General features: G+C 41.8%; 1 protein-coding gene across 1 annotated transcript in view; it reads right to left on the bottom strand.

Annotated features, from left to right (window-relative positions):
- TBXAS1 (thromboxane A synthase 1 (platelet)) overlaps positions 1-24,754 on the bottom strand; it is a 229,450-nt gene that overhangs the window by 64,591 nt on the left and 140,105 nt on the right. Inside the window, exons 8-9 of the mRNA XM_010566280.1 lie at positions 23,759-23,889; positions 2,501-2,815 (exon numbers count right to left, since the gene is read on the bottom strand). Of these exons, the coding sequence (XP_010564582.1) occupies positions 2,501-2,815; positions 23,759-23,889 (446 nt within the window). The remainder of the gene's footprint in view (positions 1-2,500; positions 2,816-23,758; positions 23,890-24,754) is intronic.

The raw sequence follows: 24,754 nt of genomic DNA, 5'->3' as shown, positions 1-24,754 counted from the left end.
CCCCCCCCCCAAATCCTGAACTGTTTGTAATAGGAAATATTTTGAAGGATGGGGCTGCACAGATTAGATCTATGAATTTCCAGGTATCAAGAACAGCAGATTAATTGTTACCCTTCTCTCCCTCTCCTCCTTGGCCATACAGCCATATATACATCATCTAAAGCTAAACCTGAAAACTAGTAAAGTATGGGGAAGTGATTTGAAAGGTACTTCCAATCAATATATGACATGGGACAATATGGTTTGGGATGAGGCCACCAGTTTGGGTCGAGGCACCACACAGACTGCATACAGTGCTGACCTGCAAAAACCATTCATTTAATCTGAGTGCCATTCCTCTACACCAAGTTTTAACTTCTCTCCCACGAGTGTCCCTAGCTCCACAGTCTCTCCTACATACTGCAAAAGCTGAAATTATTAGCAAAATATTCCTGTTAGAGAACCAAGAGAATCAAGCATTATGCGTTTGAACTGGATTATTACTGAAATACTACTAATAGTGAGTGACAGCTCAGACAGCCCATATACAACCATAGGGTCCATTTAGGTCTCCAGCCTGGGTCAGGAGCACACTCACATGCAAGTCTCTTGCACTGGTTCACACTGCAGTCTCCAAGTGCACAGCAAGTGCTCCTTTAACTGGAGCTAAACCAGAAGATCGGTCCACCTGCTAAGGGGAATCTGGTACACAGGGCAGGACTGGAACTAACCCAAAATAAACTCCTGAGGTGTGTACAGTGTGCACCCAAGAGTCCTCACTACCTATTGTACTAGATGATGAATCTGTGCCTACGGGAGCATACTACTTGTTAATGTAGACCTAGCCATATACATGGTCTCCCTATGTGAAATGTCTGTAAGCCATTGGCCAGTTAATGACTGCTTGCCATCAGCTTTCTATGCACTTACATGGAAAAGTTTACTAATTCATATCCCCATCTACAGAGAGAGATGAATGACATTGCATACCTATCATATGGGATACCTCTCCCAGCAATTTCACTTTGGTTTCTTAGGCTGTCAGTTTTGAGGAACTGGTGAGATGAACCATATTTTCCTTGGGGCTGCATAACAGGGGTTTCTATGTGCAACTCTGCCACCAGTATTAACCAGTAAACTGCACGTTCTCCAGGCCAAGTTGCACCTTCACATCTTTGCAGGCCTTAAGGAAGTCAGCTGAACTAACCGGACACAAGGGCATAATTAGGTCTGCCGTATTTGAATGAAACAATTACATACGCTCCAGCTGGAGTGTTGCAGAGCTAATAACCTAAGAATATAACCCAAGCCCTATAGGTTAGAACATAACACATCAAGGGTTTCATTGTATTGAGTTAATTCACACCAGAGGTATGAAGCATGCACTGAGAAAAAGCTTTGTGGATCAGATTGTGCAGTCCTAACCCTCCACTGCTGTCGTCCATCTGCAGCCTCAGAGCAAAAGCAATCTTAGACAGAGAACCATCACACTCAGAACCTTGTCATGCAAGACAAAAGAAGACATTTTCTCTGTACACAAATCCTGGCACAACCAAAAGGAGGGAAAGGGTAGCTTTTGAATGGGCACACTTCTGCATAGTCGAGAATTTTCTATTACCAGCAAAGCAGAAAATTATACAACTCTTTTCTTGTTCTGTAAGTACAACACAGAGCATGGAATGCATAAAAAGTATGAAACTCCCAAAACTGTATAGCTAAGGATTTCAGCATGCAAGTCCAGCAGCTAAAATCCTGCAATACAGCCACACCTAGTGTCATTTTATTCCTGTTAGCCTCATGATCCATTATAAAAGCATTCATGAAAAGAAAAAGATCCTCAGTCTGAATTCTCATAACTAACAACTCATGCGGAGAGCGTAGGGTAGAAGAATGGCTGCTGCATGGTCTGCTAGATACACAAAATATTGTCAACGGTTATCCAGGAAACATAAATGCCCTTGGTAAATACAGATAGTGAAGGAGAAGTAATGTGAGCAAAGTATAAGGGAATTAGATATTGTGATTTTTTTTGAAGCATACACATATATTCTGCTGCTGAAGAAAAAAAATGAAGTATGAACATTTAAAGCAAAACTTTGCAGTTCATAGTTTGTAAGAACGCTGTTTATGTCCTTACAAAGGTCAGTAAATAAAATTGACCACAAAACCAATAAAAGTATCTGGACAAGAGGAAAAAAATAGAATGTGTAGTTTTAGAGTCCAGTGAGAGCTGGTTTATTTCAATACTGTAAAATATTTTGTAAAGATTAAGCTTTCACTGTGACACAAAGTTTCTGGGCCGTCTCTTCAGTTGCTGTAAAGTGACATTATTTAACAGTTTCCAAAAAAACCTAAACAATATAGATTAATTTTGAATTTTTGGCTGAAAATATTAATAAAATGTTAATATATACATATGTAACTGAGAAAAATAGGGTTCATGCGGGTGCCGCAGTGGCATGACGACATTCACATTGCTTTGCTCCCTGCATGAAGTTCCACACCAGCACATTGTACTCACGTGTTTTGCTGAGAACTCATCAACCTCCTGAAGTACCTTCTCCTGGCACTCTGGGTTGGTGGCTAGCAAGTACGTGGCAAAGGACAGCGTGCTAGTGGTGGTCTCGTACCCAGCGATCAGGAAGAGGAAAGCTTGGCCTGCTATCTCATCCTCTGTTAATGTCTTCTGAACCTTTTCAGACGGGGCCCTGCCAGCAAGAGGCACCTCGTTCTGGCTGGAAGCAGCAGATGGATTCATCACATCCAAATAGCCGGCTGCCAGGGAGTCAGCTGAGTCGCGGGAGTCGAGCATCCACTGGAGAAAATCTCTGCGCCTCTGCAGAATACAGGATGAGAAGAAGCATGAAGAATGGGTCACAGAGCAATGCCTTTACCCACGGGGGATGGAAGGAGAGAGCCGTTTCCTATTTATACTGCCCACTTGGCTCCCACAGAATGGCCACCAGCCTTTCACTGAACAAGGAGACTTCTACAGGTCAGCTAGAAATGCCATCACTAAGAGCCTGTCACTGCTTTCTTCCCAGTGGGATGAGACTGATCTGTCCCCAGTACATAACAGGTACATATTTTCACAGAGGATTGCTAATGGCCAGCTCCATACAGAGCTGCTTTCATTCTCAGGGTGAGTTCCTGGCACTTGCTGGAAATAAGGGGATTGACATAGTCCCTGTGCGGTCCTATGTCCACCTGCCAAGTGGAGGTGGCACAACTCATGCTTGGAGGAGTTGGCCCATCTGCTCGGAGGTATCATCCTCATTTGTTCACATGGTCCAAAGCATGAAAGTCACCATCTCGGTTTAGGGCTGCATCTACAATATTTTCTGTACCAGCTTAACAAGACAGGACTAGAAACTGATCTCAGTAAATTGGTGCATCTTTTTTATGAGACACTACAGTTATGAACACTTGTACCAACATAGCTTTTTTTAAAAAAATTTTTTTTAAACATATTTGCAGAAATGCAGTACAACAGAAAGCATTCCTCTACCATAAAACCTGTTTGGGTGGCTTGTCTTTGCAAAATGCCCACTGAATGATTCCACTGTTATGAAAACTGCTTTCTTTCACACTAGTTTCTGACAGAAAAACTCTAATAAACAGACCTATGGACAAGAGTGAGTTGACTCCAAACCAGTCTGGACAGCAAGCTTGATTAGGCTTTGAAATATAACCCAAAAGGTTTGAATTGACTTTTGGGAGTGGGCATAATAGAATTGTGCTGAACCTAAGCCATAAGGCTATGTGATTGATTTTCAATTCCTCAAATACCAACAGAATACATGATAGCTCAAGGACTTAGAAGTGACTGCAGTGCCAGAACGTGAAAACTTGTGCAGTGGGATGGACAAAAGAAGGGACCAAGTCTTTCTTCAAAAGAAAAAAATGCTGTAAAGCTGCATTTATCTGTTAAAAAGAAATCATTTGAATAACTTCTTGGATCTGATGATTGAGAGATAAAGTAGAAAAAGGAAAAGCCAGAGAAAAGGACAGGCAAACAAGATAAAGTAAGGAAGGACTAATTAATTATTAATGTCAAAGGACTTAATCAGATTATTTTTTTTCACAAGACATGGGAGAAGAAGGCAGTGAGACAACAAAAAAGGAGAAATACTTAAGTGTCCTGTGCTTAGCTCTGCTGCCAACAAACTGTTCTGACTGATCCACAGGCAGAGAGGAATGGTTATTTTGAGGTTTGAGTAATACAAGGGATTGGCACACTGCCTCTTTAACAGCTCTTTCCCTCCACCCCACAGAACCTTCTCATTTTGCACGTGTACATTATGCGCCTTGTACCCATGACCACAGTGCATCTTGCGCCCCGGTACACCCAAGAATCAATGCTCCAGATAGTAGCCAGTGCCGGTCACTGCATGCTGATGGACTCTACAAATTGACCAGTCAGACCGCATCACCTCTAAGGCACAGGATTCATGCTTTTGCCTCAGCAAGCGAAGGCATACAAAGCAACATTATACACATTGTGCTCAGCGGATCAGCTCCAGCTCTGAAAATATTTCCTAGCGCCTAGACTTAGGCACAACTTCCATATTCAAATTGGCCACGCTTCCTTGGTCTCTCATTTCTAATACAGCAAGCCAAAAGCTGCAAGTGCCCTGCTCCTCCAGCATGATAGAATACCTCTGCTCTTTTATGTTCCTCTAGTTTGGAGGAAACAAGACTTCATGCATACTTCAGCTGTGCATAGCTAAAAATCTCATTTAACTTTTCCAGGAAGGGCTTTATTCACATTGTGGGAGTCCATGTATTGCACAACTCAGACTCCAACTCTTTGGCATAGCCTGTGGTATGGTACATATATTTGGGTTAGGCCATTTTTTAAATAAAAAACAACCCCAAAACAGTCCAGTTCCAGTGTGCTCATTACTGTGTGGATAAACTAGTCCAGTATAGTAACAAACTGGATCCATAGAGATACTCCCTTTTATCCGTTAAGACCAGTCATCATCACCTAAACTACCTTCGTAACATAAAAATATATAATTACATTCATATTCAGTAGAATTGTAACATGCTACAGTTCAAATGGTGTAACATTTGGTATGGTTCTGCATTCATCCTTCTCTAGCTGTGAATTTTCTTGTAAACAAACCCATTGCTCTCTGAGAGTTTGCAGTTCCCAGTCACGAGCTGTTAGCTTAGTCTGGTCTTATATTTAGACAATACACTCTCTGGAGACCCTGTAAGATGTTTCTCCAGCCTTAGACAAAATCAGGTCCCAGCCTTATACAAAGCATCTGGTTATTGCTATGATAGTAAAGTAATAATCATAATGACTAGTGAATAAAATTTCATTCATGAGAATTTTTGCTGAAAGCAAACTTAATGAATGCTAGCACAAGTGACTATTCCCAAGAATGTGCTCTGAAATGCCTCTGTGGCCATTTTGAGGAGCTCTTTTTATTACTCACATAATATATTTGGTTAGGAATTTAAAAGCTTGTCTTGTTGCAGAATCTGTTTATAAGGTCACCCTACTGAGAAACAACTAGATGCCTTATTTGTGCCATGTAAGTTGTTTACAGGTGAGCAGGGGTTGCTAAGAGCAATGGCTTCATAAACAATCCTTACAAAAACACCATTCATTTGTAAAAACTACTTGAATAATGGGGGGGGGGGATGTATAAAATTAGAAAGATGCAAGCTTTTTTTCCAGATAATTCTACACAGTGGAAGGAGCTATATTTTAGCAAAGCTTCTCTTCCTTATGGTTCATTCTACTTCACTTTAGGCATCAGTATAGAATGCAACATAAAAAATCGTCATCAACCCAAGCGAGAGAAAAGATTTCCAGGGTTATAACAGTCATAATGAAACATATTTTTCTTCCGCACCATCAGGATGAAAAAATCACTCTGACTCAAAACCCTAACAATGGCAATAGAGGCAAACAAACACTAGCATAAAAACAAATATAATTGGATTGTTAAGTGCTGGAAATGAGGAAAAGGTGTCTCATGAAAATTCACGGGGGTTTTCTCCACTTCGTTTGACAGCAGGAAAAAAAAAAAAGGTATTTTTTTTCAGTTTGACAGCAGACCAGGTAGTGACAGTGTCACTGCACAAAAACATTCGCTGGACATCACATACAGCTGCTGGCTTCCTTTTTCCATTGGGGACATTTGTTTGATTTTCCTCACAAAAAGCAGAAGCCCATAATAGCCTCTATCCTGTCCTCTGACACTTGCATAGTTATATTACAATGGCCTCAGAAACAAGTTCCCGCTTCAAAAGAATGGCGTGCCAATGCAACGGACTCTTGTTTTGCCCCCGTACAACACAGAGCCTATCATTAATCCAATGAAAATTGAATGGAAAGCTACTATTGGAAAAAATCTAATTTGAATGCAATATGGGACAGGGTGCATGTCTAACTTGGTGGTGACACAGACATCCCCTTTGAAATATATAATAAGACAAGCCCCGCTTTCAGCTTCCCCAAGATAGACACCTTGCAATATATTTCCTGACACCAGTGTTCTGGGCCGTATCATTTCTCTCATTAGTCTCCTTAAACATCACCTGGCCATGCAGAGAAATCATTCTGCACAGAACCGTAACAAGCTATGTACTACACACTGGAAGAATAGATGTGTGCTACACTGGGGAAGGCCAATCCAGCAGTATGTATCACCCCTCCTCAAATCACTGCTTTTAAGTTTTGCAACTGTCAGAAGAAGAAAGATATATCACTCACATTTGTGATGTATCATGACTTTTCTCACAGGAGGCAAGGGTCCTGGGGGGGTGGGGGATGTCTCCAGCTCTTTCCATCCTAAACAGGGAACTGTGTTTTCATATCTAAGACTGACATCCCAGCTGACCTTTTGGCAAATTCACCGCTGCTTTGGAGATCCAGGGGACCCTTGGGTTATGCTTTTGGCAGAGAGATTGAGCCATTCAACTGCGAAGTAAAAAACTACTTAAGGAAAACTACCAAATGTATATCAGTTGGAATTTCTCTTCTTAATGCTGTGATTTCAGTTGTGTTTTCTGCAAACTATACTCAAACTTTGCACCACTCTGATAGTTCAGCTCCCCATTTCAAGTTCAAAAGAGCCCAGAACTAAAAAAAGCAACTGAAAGATGAATCAAGGAATCAAACTAGATGACATAATCGGTTGGTATTCTGTAAAGCACTTGCTGTGGTGCAGAAGTCATACAAATGTGATGCTGCTAATATAATACCACTCACAATAAACTGTGCAGACCCTCCTTGCTCTGATGGCAGCTCAAAAAAGCTGAAGCTAAGCTTCAGAATCCTTACCTAACAGGTGGAAAGCTCACATCTCATAATATTTCTGTTTCCTACAAACTTGTACAAACACTGCTATATCAGTTTATATCCAGGTCACTTTTGTAAGTTTGATTTAGCAACCATCATTTTAGGTGAGACAAACCTATGTCACCCTAAAGTTACCAGTAAAGCACAACGGTAGCTACCTAGATCCTTTTGAAAAAGAAGCGTAAGCTGCAGTCCCACTAAAACTATCATTTTGCCAAAGTGCTTTGAAAGGATCAAATTCAACCTCTCCTTAACGCTTGCAGGTTTCATCTGGTTTCTCAGTGAAATCACAAAAAAGCCAGTCTCTCTGCCAACACATCCAGTCTCAAAACATTTCAGAGAGATCGTCCCTTTGCCTTGTGCTTGAACCCAGAAGCTGGAATTAACTGGGAGGCCAGAGCTGACAGCCCTCAAATTTGTGCATCTGAAGGTTGGGGACATGGTGCTCTCACAGGTGACGCTCAGCTCTGGAAGGACCTGAAGTCTGTGAACTGCAGGGTACGGCCGTCGTTCGTTGGCTTTCAGTCTGGCAGAAAATACTCTTTTGTTTGCATTTGTTAACATCAGCTGGTGAAACCACTGTAATGTTTTTATTGCAAATGGGCTGAATGTCTGACAGCAGGCATGTCTTACAAAGCAATATAACTTGCATTAAAACCTGAGTAAATTTAAAGCAAACAAAAAATATTCAGAGTGCCCACTTGGAAAGTGAAGCAGCCTTTTGCCAGCCTGGCCTGATCTTAACGGTTGTAGTGAAACTCCAGACTAAGAAGATTTTGTATAACTTTGGATTTGTTCCGATATTTTCATATATTATCATCACTAAACTCCCATTCAAGTTTCTGGCAGTAGTTCACAGCAGCGAGGGAGCACCGTGAGTATTCAATGACACCACATTTGATGGCAGAAGCCACAGCAATGACTTTGCTTTCTACTTGAAAGAAAAAAGAAGTATCCCTACAATAATGTTGCAAAAATGCTACATGAAATGCTGAGCAAGCCCCAAAGGGGCAGGTACATCAGCAAATTGATGAAAGCACCTGAGCATGGAAAGTATTAAACATGGTAACAAAACATATCTTCTATATACCAACAATGTTCTTTTCAAAAATAAAAATAAAAAACCAAGAGTAAGTGTAAATTCAAGTATGACATAGATTTTATTGGCTGAGTTTGCCGCTAAATCTGCAGAGTGGCCAATATGAATTATGGGTTAAAGCACTGACCTCCACAAAAGCTGGCATGCTTAAAGCTGCACTCCCTTTTTTTGTTTTTAAAACACAGTTAGAACTGGTGCAGCTTCTCCATCTTTAAAATCGGTACAACATGCATCAAATCTTAAAAAAACCCATGAGAAAAAGCTAATGATGATCTCAGAAAACCCTTTAAGACCTAGGATGAAAACAGATTTTCACAGACTCAAAGAGTTTAAAGCAAAAGCACCATCACATGGGGGAAAGAGGCCTGGAAGGAACTCAGCAAGTTATCTACTCCATCCCCTTGCCACGAGGCAGCATCAGCCAAACCAACACTGGCAGCTGTTTGTCTAACCTGGTCTTAAAAACCCAGCCAAACTCCAGCTTCCCGCAGCCTCCCCAGGCAGTCCACCCCAGCACTGAACCATTTTCGTCACTGGAGAGGTTTCCTCTCCTCCAGGGAGTCACTGCAGATATTGCAAATCATCAGATTTCACCCAGCTACATCCGTAATGTTGGAGGCTCCACAACCTGTATCTGTACACGTGTCTCTGTCTCTCTCTCTATATGTTACTTCAGTAGGTCTTTAACAAAGGATGCTGATAACAGAAAAATCATACTGCTAAAAAATACAAAAGTATTTTCACGTGGTAGTGCCTCCTTTCATGAGGTGAGGGAGAAGAGTGCTCAGGTACTGCTGGTTTCTTCCTCAAAAATTTTGTACTTTTCTGACCTTCAAACTGCAAAGTTAAAGTAAGAACATTAGTAATCTACAGAGGCATGGGCAAGCCTAATTCGACCTGAAAAAGCTGAGAATTCTTAAAAATCAAGATTTTGTTAGGGACCCATCTCCCTTCAGCTGAAACTGCTGCAAGTGGCACTAGAGGGCTCACATCTTGAAAGACAACAGGCTCCTTCTCGAGATGTTCCCACAGAGTCCAGGGATGAAAATAAATTTGAATTTCAGATCTAATTGTTAGCAAATGGAGAGAGAGCAAAGAACTGTTTCTAGCTGAGACAAGCTTAACATCGCTCTTTATGGCTCTTGTAGAAGGAGGCTGTTTTCAATCTGAAGTGTGTGGACCTGTTGACTGTGAACTGCAAAGATCCTAGCCAGAGGTTTAACTTGGCTGAAGTCATACGTGGGGTGAAGAGGTACTACAATTACGGGAGAGAGAAAATAAGGCACGCACCTACTTGATTGTTTCATTAATTATGTGGGCCCACAGAGAAACCTTCAGCTTGCCTAGAGAGCTGGAAACCCTTCCAGTAGTTCTTCCATGTAAAACCAAGGGATTGCCTGCAGCCTGGTCCATTTACACCCCTGATGAACTGACCATTGTCTCTGACTCTGGGGAGTTTCCTTCCAATACCAGGCTGAGCAGAATGAGCTGGGTGTCTAAGAGAAGCACTGAGTTTCTCCACGAAATTCAGTCTAATGGCAAACAAGTGTCATTCACGTTGTGGCAGCTGGTTGGCATCTCTGCCGCGTTGGGCTGGCAGCCTAAGCCCAGAGCACAGCACAACAGTATAATCACCACAGCTCCCTCCATCGCATACACGTGTGGGGAAGGCTCAGAAAACAGCCCAAAATGCAACGGCTGGAGAGTCTCATCCAGCTTTCCTAACCCCTGCATCATGGTGAGCGAGAGACACTGGTAGCAACTAACAGTGGACTGTAACTTCCTTATTCTGTATTTGCAAAACATTTAGGACAACAACACTCTGATAACGACTCCTGGCATTATCAGAGTACAAACAATAAATATTGGATTTGTGTGCGCGGTAGCTGAGCTTCTCCTGCCCCACACGTTTCGTTGCTTGGAGGTGGAGGAGTGAGATTATCAGAATACACAGTGGGCAAGCACAACAAAAGAAGAAATAACTGGGCGCTGGGGAGGAAGAAGAGCTTGGGCTGGGCTCTGCCGCTGCACGCCAGTGTGTGGAACAGGCACCCACTTCCAAATCAGCAGCGAGCTGACCACCCTCCCGCACGCTGTATGCACGCATCCTCTCCCAAAGCTTATCTGGCCTCCCAGTAAAGCATCCGGCACTCCTCCCCTCCGCTGTTTGCAGGAGGAAGGGAGGATGCAGGAAGGGAGTGTTTTAGGCGAAGTGTCTGACACCCAGAAGCTTGACCCTCTGCTGACTCAAATTGCTGACTAAAGGCGGCTGTTGCAGGCAGCCCTCTGTTCCTTTTTCTATTTGCCACAGATTATAATTTTATTTGTTTAACTTTAATTCCTGATTAATAATCAGTTCTGGTTTTAGCAGTTGCCTGACATTCAAGAAAATGCACAGGAATCTCATTATTGCTTCTTTATCCTTTGTTCTTCCTGCCCCATATGCTCTCTTTAACAAGTTTGCAAAGCCCCACCACCCACTTCGAAGAACCATCAGGACATTTTGGGGCCATCCTGGGAATTTGCTGTTCACATCCTGTCCTGTCCTCCCTCATGTCTCCCCGTGGTTTGTTCAAGATCCTCTCTTTCTGCATCATGTTACACACAGACTGCATACCTTTTGAGGGAAGGAACACCTCATTATTTGGTTTTGTGATGGCCTTAAGTAATTCTGGGTAACTAAAAAAATACCTTTTTTTTTTAAACTAATTATGGCTGTGAGACTGATATAAATGACATGTACTGTTACAAAAAAGTACAGTTAATGTTATTTATATTCTTTATTCATGACATGGAAAAAACACTTGCCTTTTCTATTACTTCTCTGAGCAACTGCTCTCCACTGCTGGCAGGCGATTCTACTGCTGGCTTATCCATTCACGATCACACCTGCACCCTACATAAGGATTATCCTGGATCTTTGGCTATATTAAACTGGCTTTTACCTATAGTACATAAATCACTTCTACACCTGACTCTCCACTTGTGTGCATGAAGGGGTACAGGTTTCTAACGCAGTGGGTGAAAGCAGCATTGGGAAGGAAAGGATTATTTTGAGCTACCCAGTGACCAATAACAAATTGTGTTATCCTTCGCAGTTTCATGGATGCTCGGTTCAGTTATGGGTTTTATCCAATAGATGGCTCCTTGGTAGCAGGAAGGATTCTCCCCCTGCTCTGCTTTCCTTTACAGAGCTTCAGTACGACTTTCTAATATTTACACAGCTATTATCTTGCAAATATAGGCATTTTGTGCACACTGATAAACACACAGAAGAAGCATGTGTGCGTGAATTAAAGAACAAAAGAAAAATTAGATGGCATTTTATATATTTCGTGCCACTTTGTCCTCTGCCAGTACAGGGATGCATGAAAAATGACAGTCAGGCAGCCCTGTGGTCTGGAATGCTTCCTAAAGTCAAACTAAAAAAAATACAACTTCAGAAACACATGAATATTAACAGCATGCCAGAATACCAGCTGTCTTTCTCCCCCAAAATATGAGGACATCTCCCACATCTTACATATCCCTGACTGAGCAATACTTAAGCAACTTACAGGCATCATTACTCCTCTGTCAATGAAAGATTTTTCACAAGAAAAAAAAAAAATCCTATGTGTAATTATTGATATAATGAACCAGGAGAGCGCTGTGTAATTGGCAGGGTGCAAGTTAACATCATTATGAGTAATGCTGCCATTTCTGAGATGGGGAAAGCGAATACGCTTTTGTTGTTTTCCAGAAAAACATAATCAGAATAATAATAGAAAAAGCTGAGACATTAATTACATTCAGACAAATCATGTTTATCCCATATAGGCGCTTGTGACTTCTCCGAATCAGAAGAGCAGTTTCCAGGCATTTCTGTCCTGAGATCTACCTTGCATCTCACTCAGGTCTTGTCAAGATCTTGTGAAACACCCGGCAGTAACCCCACTTTGGGGATTGTGACCCTCTGGTCAGACCACGCGATCAAGTGAAAAGTAAAAACAGAACACCCACAATAAATAATAAGTCTCATAGAAGCCAGACCATGGCTATTTAAATCCCTACGGCTTAACACTTCCATGGGGCACAACTATAAGAGCACTGTACCTGCTGTTAGCATCTAATATAATAACATTACTAATAATAACCTTTATCCTTGAAATATTAAGCTGCTTTGAAAAGGCGGGGAAAGGTACCGGTTTACTATAAATATACATATAAATATATAGCATTGTAACATTAGCACAATTACAGCCATAACTGTCAAGAAGAAAATGTTTCATCCCTTTTTAAAGCCGAGCACAATCACTGTTTATATTTCAGTGCTCCAAAAGGACTTGACTAACTCCATACCTCAAATCAGCTTTTTGCTAGCTAAAACTTGGAAAATTTGAACCAAACAGCATTTTGCTCACTCCAAAATAAGCTCATCAGCATGCTTGATCATGGACTGTGACACTATTGCTTCCCTTTACTCCTGAGCAGACACCCCAAACAGTCCTCCAGCCTACTGGGTATTGTGCAGAGAAACAGCATGTGTAAAGGTAGCTCCGTGCTCTGGTGACCCCTCAACTGGTATACGGGCCCTTTGCATCCCTGGAGAACAGCTGTGACGTCGCTCTTAAACAGCACAAGGAGCAGATTTAATTCCTGGCCAGTCCCAATACTGGTGAGACGCAAAAGTTCCATCTTTCCTCCTCTCAGGACTCTTCTTTCAGGATGCTGCAGCCGGCAGAACTTACCCAGACCCAAAGCCAAACCTGCAGACTTCCACCCTCCTCCCCTTTTCAAGAGGCCAAGTTACAAATGTGCTCAAAATCAGAGTTCACAACTGAAATACTGACAACAATTTTCACCACGGAGCAGTTTAAAACAGGCAGCAGTGATATTCATTAAGCTGTTAATAATGGATTGTGGCACAAAGCAATTTATCAAGTTTCCATTGTAATTAAAATCACTGAATATTTGGGCACTTGCAATGCACCTAGCTCTCCCTGCTTCTGAAGCTTTACATTTTAATGTGAATTATGGCTCCCTCTCCTCAGAGACCTACTAAAAAGCCCATTTTAATTGGTATGTTTTTAATTGAGATTACATTATTAAAAAGTGTACGTTTCTGTTGAAGACAGAAAGGAGGTGCTCAGCTCCCCTCCAGTCTCTGCCTCTCTTAGATATAGCTTGCTTATCCCAGCGGGAGGGAAAAATGAAGGGTAATCGCTGCGAAGAAAGTGGAGAAAGCCGTGCACAGTCACAGGCTATGAAGCCAGGGCAAAGCTGCCGTTGACTGAGGTGGATGCAGGATTTCCTAGGTGGATTTTCAGGGAGGGAGAGGAATCGCCGCAGTAGTTCAGGCCGCTCTTTAGCAAAAGGCAGACGGAGGAACACCACGCAGGGATTCCTGCCTCGCAGCCAGCTGACATTGAGGGCACATTTTAGAAAGCCTCTCCTCAAGGTTTCCAGTGACACACAATCTGTCGTTTTCCATAATAAGTAACTCTAATGTTAAATTATCCTCAAAATCCAGATACGGTCATGAACGGATGGGGTCAAGCGAAGGCCTCCTGCTCTGCCGGCTCCAGCAGGCTGGGGGGGGGAGAGGCAGCCCCCAGGGCAGCCTGGGCACGGTGGCAGGAAGAGAATTGCCAACAAAGTGAAGTTGGTCACCTTTGTGCATTGAGACGGTCAGATTGACTTGCAACCAGGTTCAAAAGAAAAGCAACTTCATGTACTTGGCATCCCAATGCTGGCCACATAAATGGTTCTCCTGTTGGCAAGATGGGCTGTCGGTGTCTCTTAACAGTGGAAGTATGGATCTGCTAAGGTAAGTAGACACAAGAGAAAAGGGAGAAATACCAAAGGAGTGCAAAGTAGATACCAACAGTTGAGACAGATCAAGGGAAAAACCTCCAGAGATCAAAACATGCCAACAGATGGACAAGACGGTTGAACCAGAATGAAATATCATGGAACGGCTTTTTCATAACTGCTTCAGAAAAGGTCATACTGTATTGCAAAAAGAAGGCTGTGCGTGGGGCTGAGAGAGGTCACTGTAGGCAAATAGAGACACTCAGAGACTAACAGAGACAAATTCAAAGATCACTCACTAATACCACAAGTGCCGCAACTCCCCTCCTAGTTCTGGGAGTGACTCAGGGAGGAAGGATAGTGAACCAACAACAAATAAAAGGAAAAAAAAAAGGATGAAATATGAAAGACAAAACTGAAAAGGTTAAAACTGACAGAGAAAGGGAAAGCTCTGTTATTGCAATTAGGTCAGTAAATATGTGATTTTTTCCTAAATTAAGAATTTAGATGCTACGCTCCAGTTACATATGTCAGAAGAACATGTAACTGCTTGTAGAGGGAAATTACCAAAACATGCTATTGCTCTGAACAGCAAGGTAAAATAAATGCATAAAACTCCCAGTCCCGTTCAACAGATCCTTGCAGATTTAGATCAAGAGTAAGTAAAAAAAAAAAAAAAAGGGCTATGTAAATGAAGATTAGATCTTATATCCCACCTTGGCATTAAAGGTCACCACCCTGTTATGCAGAAAATTAATCTCCAGATGATTTCATTTTATAGCAAGACTCCCTTTATTTGCTGATTTGAAAACCCCACACCCTGGATGAAGACCAGATCACAGATTAAGCAGAAAAAAGGAAAGCCTTTCAGTGACCTAAAGTAGGATCTTCTGAGAAACTTGGGAGGGACAGACCGCAAGGATAACATACAGAAGAGATTATGAACTGTAAGAGAGAGAAGTTACAAAAGAAAGGGAACGTGCACAACTTCAGGGTGACCTTTTTTTCCTTTCAGCCAAAGGGATGAATACCGAGACCATATCATGAAGGAAAGCAAATGACGGGAAGCGGGAAAAGACACGTTGGAGAAGATTTACTTTATGCTGAGGGAATCGCAAAGGGAAACTGTACTTCCAAGCCTATAGGAAAATGACCCTGAAAGACAGATGTAACACTGCTTAGGCTGGATATTTTGCACAGATGAGAATATGCAGCAGAAAGGCCAGATTACTTACTGATTTGGCATGTATCAACAGATATATGACTAATTCAGATTCTGCCCCAAGTGCTGTGAAAGAAAGGCAGCTGGAGATGCTTTACTGCCTTCCCAGAAAACAGATACCTTCTTCTCAGCCCTGGACACAGCAAAGTCTCATTGGGTATGTGTAACTTCTGTGATCCAACACCCAGGAACATTTCCCCAAAGACACACAGTGACCTAACAGGTTGCAACAGCCTTGATCCAATTATTTGCTCTGATCGGAGTATCAGGAGAGATGCTAACTAACCAGGGGACAAACTTTATGTCTAAGGTCATGAAGCAGCAGTATTGAGTACTAGGTATAAAAAGTATTAAAGCCTATGCCACATCCTCCTCAAACAGATGGCCTTTCAGAAAGATTTAATCAGACATTGAAATGCATGCTGCGAATACTCATTACTAGCACAGGATCAGGCTGGGACAAGTGGCCAGCACTGACGTTATTGCCTACAGGGAATTACCACAGGCATAAACAGGATTTTCAGCATTTGAACTTCTCTCCGGATAACAAGCACAGGGTCCCCTTGCCATCATAAGGGAGGGTAAAGCAAAATATTCATGATGGGGTGGGCCAGCTCTAGGTTGCAGAGGAGAAGCAAAAGACCCAGGCCCTTATAAGGAACAACCACCTTTTTTTATTTGGCTTCCTCATCCTCGGTTTTTCGTCTGTGTTGGTCAAGTCACCACAAAGGTCAGTGACACAGACCAGTGTTTGCTGGATCCCACCTTCAAAGCACAATGAGCTCTTGCTCTTCGTATTTTTATGGACACATACAACAGAGCTGTGACCGCTCCCTCCCTTTCAGTACCGAGACCAGGAAAAACACAGTATAGCCTCAACAACCAGCACCTAGAAGGAGGTTGAAGTAGGGCTGGCCAAAAAAAAAAATAAAAGGGAAAAAAAAAAAAAGAGGACTTTTGATATCCCCTTCAGCGATGGGGCAGTTTCTTTGAAAAAGACAGGTTTGCTTTTCAATTCTTTCTTTCTCCAGTTTTTCAGAGAAATTTTACTGCAAACATTATTTGAAAGAGTCCTTAAGCTATCTTTTGGCCTGGATTTTTGATAAACAGTATTTTAAGTGACTGATTTTACCACATAAAAACAATTTTTAAAAGTCACTAAAACCCTTGACATTACCAACAACTGAGCATGTGGATTTATTTATTTTTACTCTGGATGAAAAAGCCTTTTTTCAACACTAAAAATCCCACCCTTCTCCATTAAAAGATGTTTCTCATATGCTGTAGATCAGCAAAGCCAAATATCCATCTTCACTTCCCACACCGGCTGGTGAAAACAGGAGGAAAATGCATGCAAACTTTATTGACAGAAGCATTTAAGTCCTTCCTCCCCATAACTCTGAAGGGATCCTGTTGGCCTAATGATTTCCTGTGGATTAATGCTGCTATAGGGAGCGTCTGAACCGTCCGTGTTCTGCCCAGAGAGGGGCAAAGTTACCTTTTTTTTTGAAGGCCCTCTGAAGCAGCTCCACCACACATCTCTTAGAAAGTGAAGTTAGCTTTTCCTGCATGGATACCCACATTTTCCCAGTACTGTCGTTCTCGGCAACTCCAGATACACAAATATTTCACCAGCCTAATCAGTATGAACATGCTGGTGCTTTGATTTCTTTTCTGTCCTCTGGTACAAGTCTACGTTCTTGCAAACTGAAGCATGCGAGTGGTGCTCCAAGAAGTCAATGAGATGGCTGGTGTGCGTGACGGCACTTTGAACCCAGATTGTAGCTGAGGTGGGACGTGTGAAATATGAGGCAGGGACACCGCTCCTGTCACCCCCTGAAGAAGAAATGAAGATACACAGGAGTGGCTGAAAAAGCCTACAAGGGAGTGGGGAGACTTGGAGATATTGGAGAAAGAGTCCCAGATGCCAAGATTATACTGTTAGAGTTGCTGCAGGGTTTGCTGGAGTGGGGCAGATAACATATACACAATACCATCTGCCTGTTCCTTGTCTAGGATCCATAAAGTACACTGACCCATAACCAAGGAGGCAGTAGGAATGGTGTGATAAGAGCAAAGGGTAAGCGACAGCGAGCAGACCTGGTATATGCTTGCTGGCAGCAGGTAACCAAGCAGACATTTGCTATCTGCTTGTGACCGCAGTGCTCGTAAAGCGCCGGTGTGCACACTCACAGGTGTGCCGGGCTGCAGAACTGGGACAGATGCAGCCGTAATGCAAAACTCTTCCTGATTCCCCATCAACCCGCCTCAGGGAGGTGAGGAAGTCACCACTCTCGTTACTTATTCCGTCCTTGATCTCTTTGGAAGAGAGAGACTGCAGAACTGCATTTCACGATGAAAGCACCTCAGCCAGACACTTCAGCCCAGGCCTGAAACCAAAAAGATCACATTTCGTAGGCCTGCAGTTCATCGTTGGAAAGATAACAACAGACTGATCAAGAAATTTCAGCCGGTGACCAAAAGTAATAGGGATTTCAAGTTCATCTCCATTCAAGGTTTTGAGGCCTTGGTATGTTTAAATGCCTATTTAAGAAATCCTAAGGAAGCTATAAAATTAACTACATCTTTAAGAAAAATTAAAAAAAAAGAAAAAAAAAAAGAAAAAGGATTTTTCTTCCAGTGTGGGAATGAAGGAACACAATTTTAAAGGCAAGCAGCAATAGCTTGATTTTTAAAAGAAGGTGAATAACTAAAATGCCTTTTAACATAATGCTGCTTCTTTTTCCTCTTACAATCACCGTATGCTGCCCAAGCGCAGTCACCAGATTTAATGTTCGAAAGGTTTTTAACATATTCTAGAGGAATGATACCCTTCTGCTTGAAACAGCAGGGATACAGGTTTGAGATTTGGGTTCAAACCCCATATTTAGCACAAATTCCCTCTATGTCTTTAAGACACACATTCACCTTTCTGGAAAGCCCACTTCACATTTCCTCCTGACAAAGGCAGTAGATAATGACATGATCAAACCGTGAGAACAGCCCAGTGGAACAGAACTGCAGCATCCCTCCTACAGACTTAGAAAAACAAAAGGATCAGACTGATCCTTTGTTTTACTGACTTTATTAATCAATATAAATGGATTATTTAATATTGCTATATAGTGCATATCCTTAAATGGACACCACCTTCTTTCAAATATAAACAAGTTTTGCTTGGTTTTCTACAAAGGCAAGAAAACTGCACACTATTAGAAGGTGTCTAATCCTCCCATCTGCTGTTTCCTTAGAAAAATATTTACTTTTTAACATCTGTACTGCATTTCCACAGTTCAAACACACACATCGCTCCTGGAATGTACACAGTATTTAGCAAATTTTTAACTAAGTTTTCTTAGTAATTGTATAGTTTTCCCTTGACAAGGAGAGGATCAGACTTTTTCAGGAGGATTACCTCTGCTCAACTCATTTCAAGCAGCTCTTGAATAAAATAGTTCATTAGTTCATGAAAAGGAAAAACTCCAGGGAGCTGCTGGGGAAGGAAGAGAAAAGAACAGAGTGCCACAGTAATTAGGTTTTCAGATTGTCCCTTATCCTCCAGCATGCAGGTACACACACACACGTCCCTCTTCCCCTTAGGTAAAGCATTTAGGGGAGCTCATTGCACGTTTTTCCCTGGGAATCAGTGTTCCAGAGATTAAAGTTGTAACCAGGCCATCACTTCCCAGAAAGATATTAAAAGATACCACTTCCTTATAGCACATTTCTATTGCTAGTCCACAGTTCAAGGGCAGTTATCTCCCCTTTACAAGCATTTAAATACCTTAGTTTCAGACTTCCTCAAAATTCAGTTTCCTGACCCTTTTAGGCTCCCATTGCTGATGCTGGAAAACCAAAGGATCTCCACTCACCGGGTATCACTCGTGCCTGCCCATGGGCAGTATGGGCAGCTCGGGGGCAGCAGAGCCACTGACTGTACCTGCCTGGGATCAGGGAAAGGATTGGCCAGGAATGAGGATTGGAAGTGAGGAAAACTGGAGGGGGTTGCAATCGTTCACTGGCAGTTGCTGACCAGAGGACAACCTTTTGATCTAGACCTAGCACAGTAGAGTACAGAGCATCCCAGAGCCATACCCGTTCATGGGAGGCCAGATCATCACCAGGACTGACAGCACCGTACAGCTTCTTTGTGGCTTTACGCCACGTGGCTCACGGGCAGCGTGGTTCACAGCAGCACAGCCTTCACACTCTTCTCCCATTGTTCCTTCTGTCTGCTCTGCACTTACACCAAAAGCATTCAGGTAGTCCGGGGGTCTCCAACCAGGTTGACTTAAACTGCCAACCGGGATGCCAATGAATACACTTCTGGTGATGCTTCTCTGTGCTTTGTCACCCTCTCATTTGAAATTGGCTTGAGACCACCAAGAAACAGCTGATCATCATCAGGTCACTACCTGCCTGGCATGGATCAGTGACCTTGAATTATGCATTCACAGCAGACAATGTGAGTGGAAAAATCAGGAGATGCCAGACGAATGTGCTGGAGCCTCTATGAACTCTCCAATTCTCCTTGTTAAGGGGCACATATTTTGAAAACTGGATTTTCCCACAGATCTGTTGTGATTTTCCAAAAATAATGTTTTGCAATATCCTTAAATTGTTACATTCCAATTGTTGTTATTACTATGGATTACAAATGAAATTCTGGCCTTTCATCTGCTGGGAGGGCTTAATTTCAACCCACAGTTTTAGAAAGGAGTCTCAATTTTGAGCACCATGAAAGACTCCTTCATCTAGATATCATAATTTAAAACAGACTGGTAGGTTAAGAACTGAGCTATAACACGGTATAAAAACAACTCTTACATGAATAATGATTTGCATATCAGATTATTAAATGAAAATCTATCAAACTATCATTTACTGAAGTAAACAAACAGTCTATCTGCCCTGTTTCTGGAAACATTTTGCCTCAGGGAAAAATTTAAACCTGGGCAGATAATCAGGATAAGGTATTTGAACACTTAAATCCTGCTGGAGTCTTCAAAGTAGGTGTTAAGTGGTGCATTAAATTTGTGCTGTTTCTTCTGAGCAGGGTGAATTTGCTCTTCTGTAAATAGCGGGAAAAGCATTTTACAATAATTTGAATCCATGAATAAATGTAATATATTAAAATTTCTAAAGTACAACCATTAAATGTTTTTGTATATAAGCCAAATGAGTGGAATATCCAGGACTGAAATTATTTGACTGACCACAGAAAGATAATATATAATTAAAATGACATCTGCAGCACTAACTGATGGGATGAGAGAAAGTGACATCACAGATCTCATATAAGCTGCAAGCATGTTATTAGATCTAAACCTGGCTGTAAAATTACTATCTGCCCATGGGATTATCTTTGGGCGTTCAGAAGCATTGTTTCATTTACTGATAGAACAGGGATGATAACAGGCTGACTTTGCTTGTCACATTGTTTTTTGGCCTTTCTTTATCCATTGTTCACATTAGCTGCAGATTAGAGGAAGACAAGCTTCAGCTGAACCACTTTCATGGAGCTTTTATTGTTTTACAGTTTGTTCCAAAGGCGCTTTTTTTTTTTCCTTTTTTTTTTTTTGCCCCCCCCCCAAAGAAAGGAATCCAAAAGAATTTTTAATGGTGATAAAATCAATGAGGAGTATAAGATGCACACAATGTAACATTTAGGAATGTGGCAACCTAAGGAATACCCATTGGCCTAAGGCAGCAAAGGGAGACCGTAAGACTTTGCTTATAGCTCCCGTTATTAGCAGTACAAAGAACCAGTAGCTACCGGTTATATCCTGGCCTCATTAAAATTCAGCGCCAAAACTCTGACTGACTTCAGTGGGTACATTTCATCATTCAAGACCTAGGACACAAGACATAATTCTCCTTCAAACGCAGGGCTATCTGGGACACCTAATCTCTACAGATTACATTTCTGCATTAAATTGGACACAGCTGCATTTTGATTGGTTTCACATGCCATTTTTACGTTCTTGGCAAATTATTAAGTTGCCTATACTTGTAACAAGACTCATGCGCCACCAGCCTAAAATAGTTAAGATTCTAAGAGCGCGTAACAAGACAGGCAGTGAAAAGGGAAAAAACAGGAAGCTCCAAACTTTCCAGTCACTTTTGAAAGCCACACTAATGATCCTGAACTGCAAAGGGGACTTAACGCGCTCTCAGAAATCTGGTCTAAGTGTCTAACTCCCAGCATTTGAAATAGTTCCCGTATGCCAATTTTGCAAACCAGGCGAAAGTCCAGGAGCAGGCAGGACCACAGCCAGTCATGGACTTGTGCACACACTGTGAAGGCAAACATGGACCTTGTACTTTCCTCCACACTGCCCCGATACTGGGCAGCTACTGCCATGAGTTATTTCTTACAGCACCTCCCAGCATCCCTTCCAATATAACCTTAAACCTCTGCTCCATCAACCACTGAAATGTGCAAACAGGCTGCAGATGCAGAGGCTGCTGCCTCCTGCTTTTGTGGCTACAATCTTGCTTTTCTTTGTGTTTTCTCCTAACCATACCCACCTGCTGTCCTTTATCTTAGTCTGCAGTTTGAGGGAGTGACCGTCTCTAGTCTAGTGAAGGATTTAGCCCACGATCAATGCCCTCAGTGCTACTGCCACAAAAATACATTGCATTTTATTGATAGTGCTTAATACATTAACTACTTTTAATCCACATTAGATTGTTTCATTGTCCCTTTTATCCTTTTATAATTGATACACAGAATAGACTTCTCATGCAGACCCCTTCAGCATAAATCTTTGATTCAAAACTCTCCATACATGCAGCCATACCAGTATGTCATTAAAAGTTCACACAGGATATGTGCACTAGAAATGAGATGTCTGCAAGCAGTTTAGATATACCATCCTTGTTCGAAAATATTCCTCCAGCACTCAGCCTGGGCCAGGAACCATGTTTATGAATCATGAATTGTTTGTGGCCGGTCAGTGGTGCGTACAATCTTTTGGTTGTAAAGAAGGACGGAGACAAAAACCTAAAGCCTAGTGGGGGCAAAGACTCATAAAGGTGGGCTGGAGGAAAGACAAGAAGCGTGTGGCGATAAAGCACAACTAACACAGAAGTGAGACTTCACTGCAGAAAAAGTCAAAGAAAAAGAGCAGAACACGCAACATAGCAAAGAGCAGCAATATCTTTGAAAATCAATTTGATTTTTAAATGTGTCCTGGATGTAACGTAGGGTAAGGTAAAATCCATTTTTTTCCTGAAAGGTGACAGCTGTGGGGCTAAGCTGTGAGAAGAAGTTGTGAGGATCCATTCTTACCTGTGCTGTTACCCCATCAGAATTACTCGTCATCTCAAAGTGGTAAGAAACATCTCTTGTATTTCAATATTAACAGCTTCTTAATGTGTATGTTGTAGCATGTTTCATGTCAATTGATATGCAAAAATTGTCTCAGTTACCTTTAAAATGGAATTCTCATTGATATTCTTTGTTTCTCACTACACATCCATACTTAAGTGGTGAACTTATTTTTAGTGATATTATGTGCAGTCTTGCAGTAAAGAATGGTCCAAAAAGGACAAGCAAACCTGAGGAACTTTTCTATCACAGAACTGAAGCACATGCCTATGTTCCAAATGCTTTGTATATCAAGAATAGAGAGACTTTCACAAAAATGCATGTGCCTTCAGATAATTCATAAAACAACAGTGATTAAAACAAAACAAAACCAAACCAGAACTGCCTTATGTCCAGATGAAAGAAATACACAGGTAACAAACAAATTGCTAATAACGCATACCCATTAGTTTGCATGCTCCAGGTAGAATTTACTACCTTTCTCTTTAGCCATCTCGATATCAAGTGCCTGCTCTTAACTGGACATTCAGGTTCTTTCCATTTTCAAAAGCAGTAGGAACTGTCACAGGACTATGTAAAACCTGCCTCAGCTCCTAGATAATGACTGGGTTGAAACACTCAGTGGGGGCTCCCTTTTCTCTGGTCATTAAGGAAAAGTAACATGGACAAAACATCTGACCTGAAGATGAGAAAAAATTCTACAGTGTGAATCCTTCCTTCTGGGTCTAGTAACTGGGTTGAAAAGTCATCCCAGATGTAACATTTTCTGCATCCTTCTTTGAAGCGAAATACTAAGAGAAGCAATCTTTCTTGTAATATGTTAACAATTCTGCATCAACACCAAGCCTGGTTGATGGTACATAAAGCTAAAAATGAATAAAATCTTCACTAAATTGCTTTGAATGTTCAAACAGACTGAGTTTGCTTTTTCAACTGAGGCTTATGCCACTTCCAGTTTTTCCTCAAAACATTTGCTTATCCATATATTTATCACAGAAATAGCCTTACCTCAGCTGCATCTTGCTGTTGTCTCAAGACAATTGCATTTTTTATGGTTTGGATAAAAAATCCATTCAGTTCCTTTTGTTTCTTGTTCGGCAAAATCCGAAGCAATGGGATCATAATGAATGGGAAAGAAACTGTAAGAGATTTTAAAGAAGAAAACACTGAATCAGACTTTAAAGGCATATAATAACCCCCTCCTTTCATTAATATTATAAAACTCATTAAGTGGGATGTGTTATTTTTGTGAAACCTGTTTTTTCCTCTTTCTCTTTTCCTCTTTTTCTTCCACCCCCATAGACTGGTAAAGGATTTTCTTTTAGAAATTCCATGTTGGCTAGGACTCCCCTGCCAGACAGATGCCTTCCAAGCTTGCTTCCACAATGCTTCAGGATTTCAGTTCAGCTTCTTGATGCCACAGAGCCACCACAACAAAGGGGAGAATTATTTTCCCTGCCTACTTAAACAATTGTCGTGGTTTCAGCTGGGATGGAGTTAATTTTCTTTCTAGTAGCTTGTATAGTGCTACATTTTGGATTCAGTACTAGAATGATGTTGATAACACACTCATGTTTTCAGTTGATGCTAAGTAGTGTTTATACTAAGTGAAGGATTTTTCAGCTTCTCATGCCCAGCCAGCAAGAAGGCTGGAGGGGCACAAGAAGCTGGGAGGGGACACAGCCAGGACAGCTGACCCAAACTGGCCAACAGGGTATTCCATACCATGGGACATCATGCCCAGTATTTAAACTGGGGGAGTTGGCGGGGGGGGGGGGGGGGGGAGATTGCTGCTCAGGAACTAACTGGGCATCGTTTGGCAAGTGGTGAGCAATTGCATTGTGCATCACTTGGTTTGTATATTCCAATACCTTTATTATTATTATTGTCATTTTATTATTATTATCATTATTATTTTCTTCCTTTCTGTTCTATTAAACTGTTCTTCTCTCAACCCATGAGTTTTACTTCCATCCCCCCCCCCCCCCCCCCTCCTTTCCCCCC

The sequence above is a fragment of the Haliaeetus leucocephalus genome, unplaced genomic scaffold (genome assembly GCF_000737465.1).
Source record: "Haliaeetus leucocephalus isolate CR32 unplaced genomic scaffold, Haliaeetus_leucocephalus-4.0 Scaffold206, whole genome shotgun sequence".
Taxonomy (NCBI): domain Eukaryota; kingdom Metazoa; phylum Chordata; class Aves; order Accipitriformes; family Accipitridae; genus Haliaeetus; species Haliaeetus leucocephalus.
The sequence above is the reverse complement of the archived record's forward strand: the minus strand, read 5'-3'. Positions and strand labels throughout refer to the sequence as shown.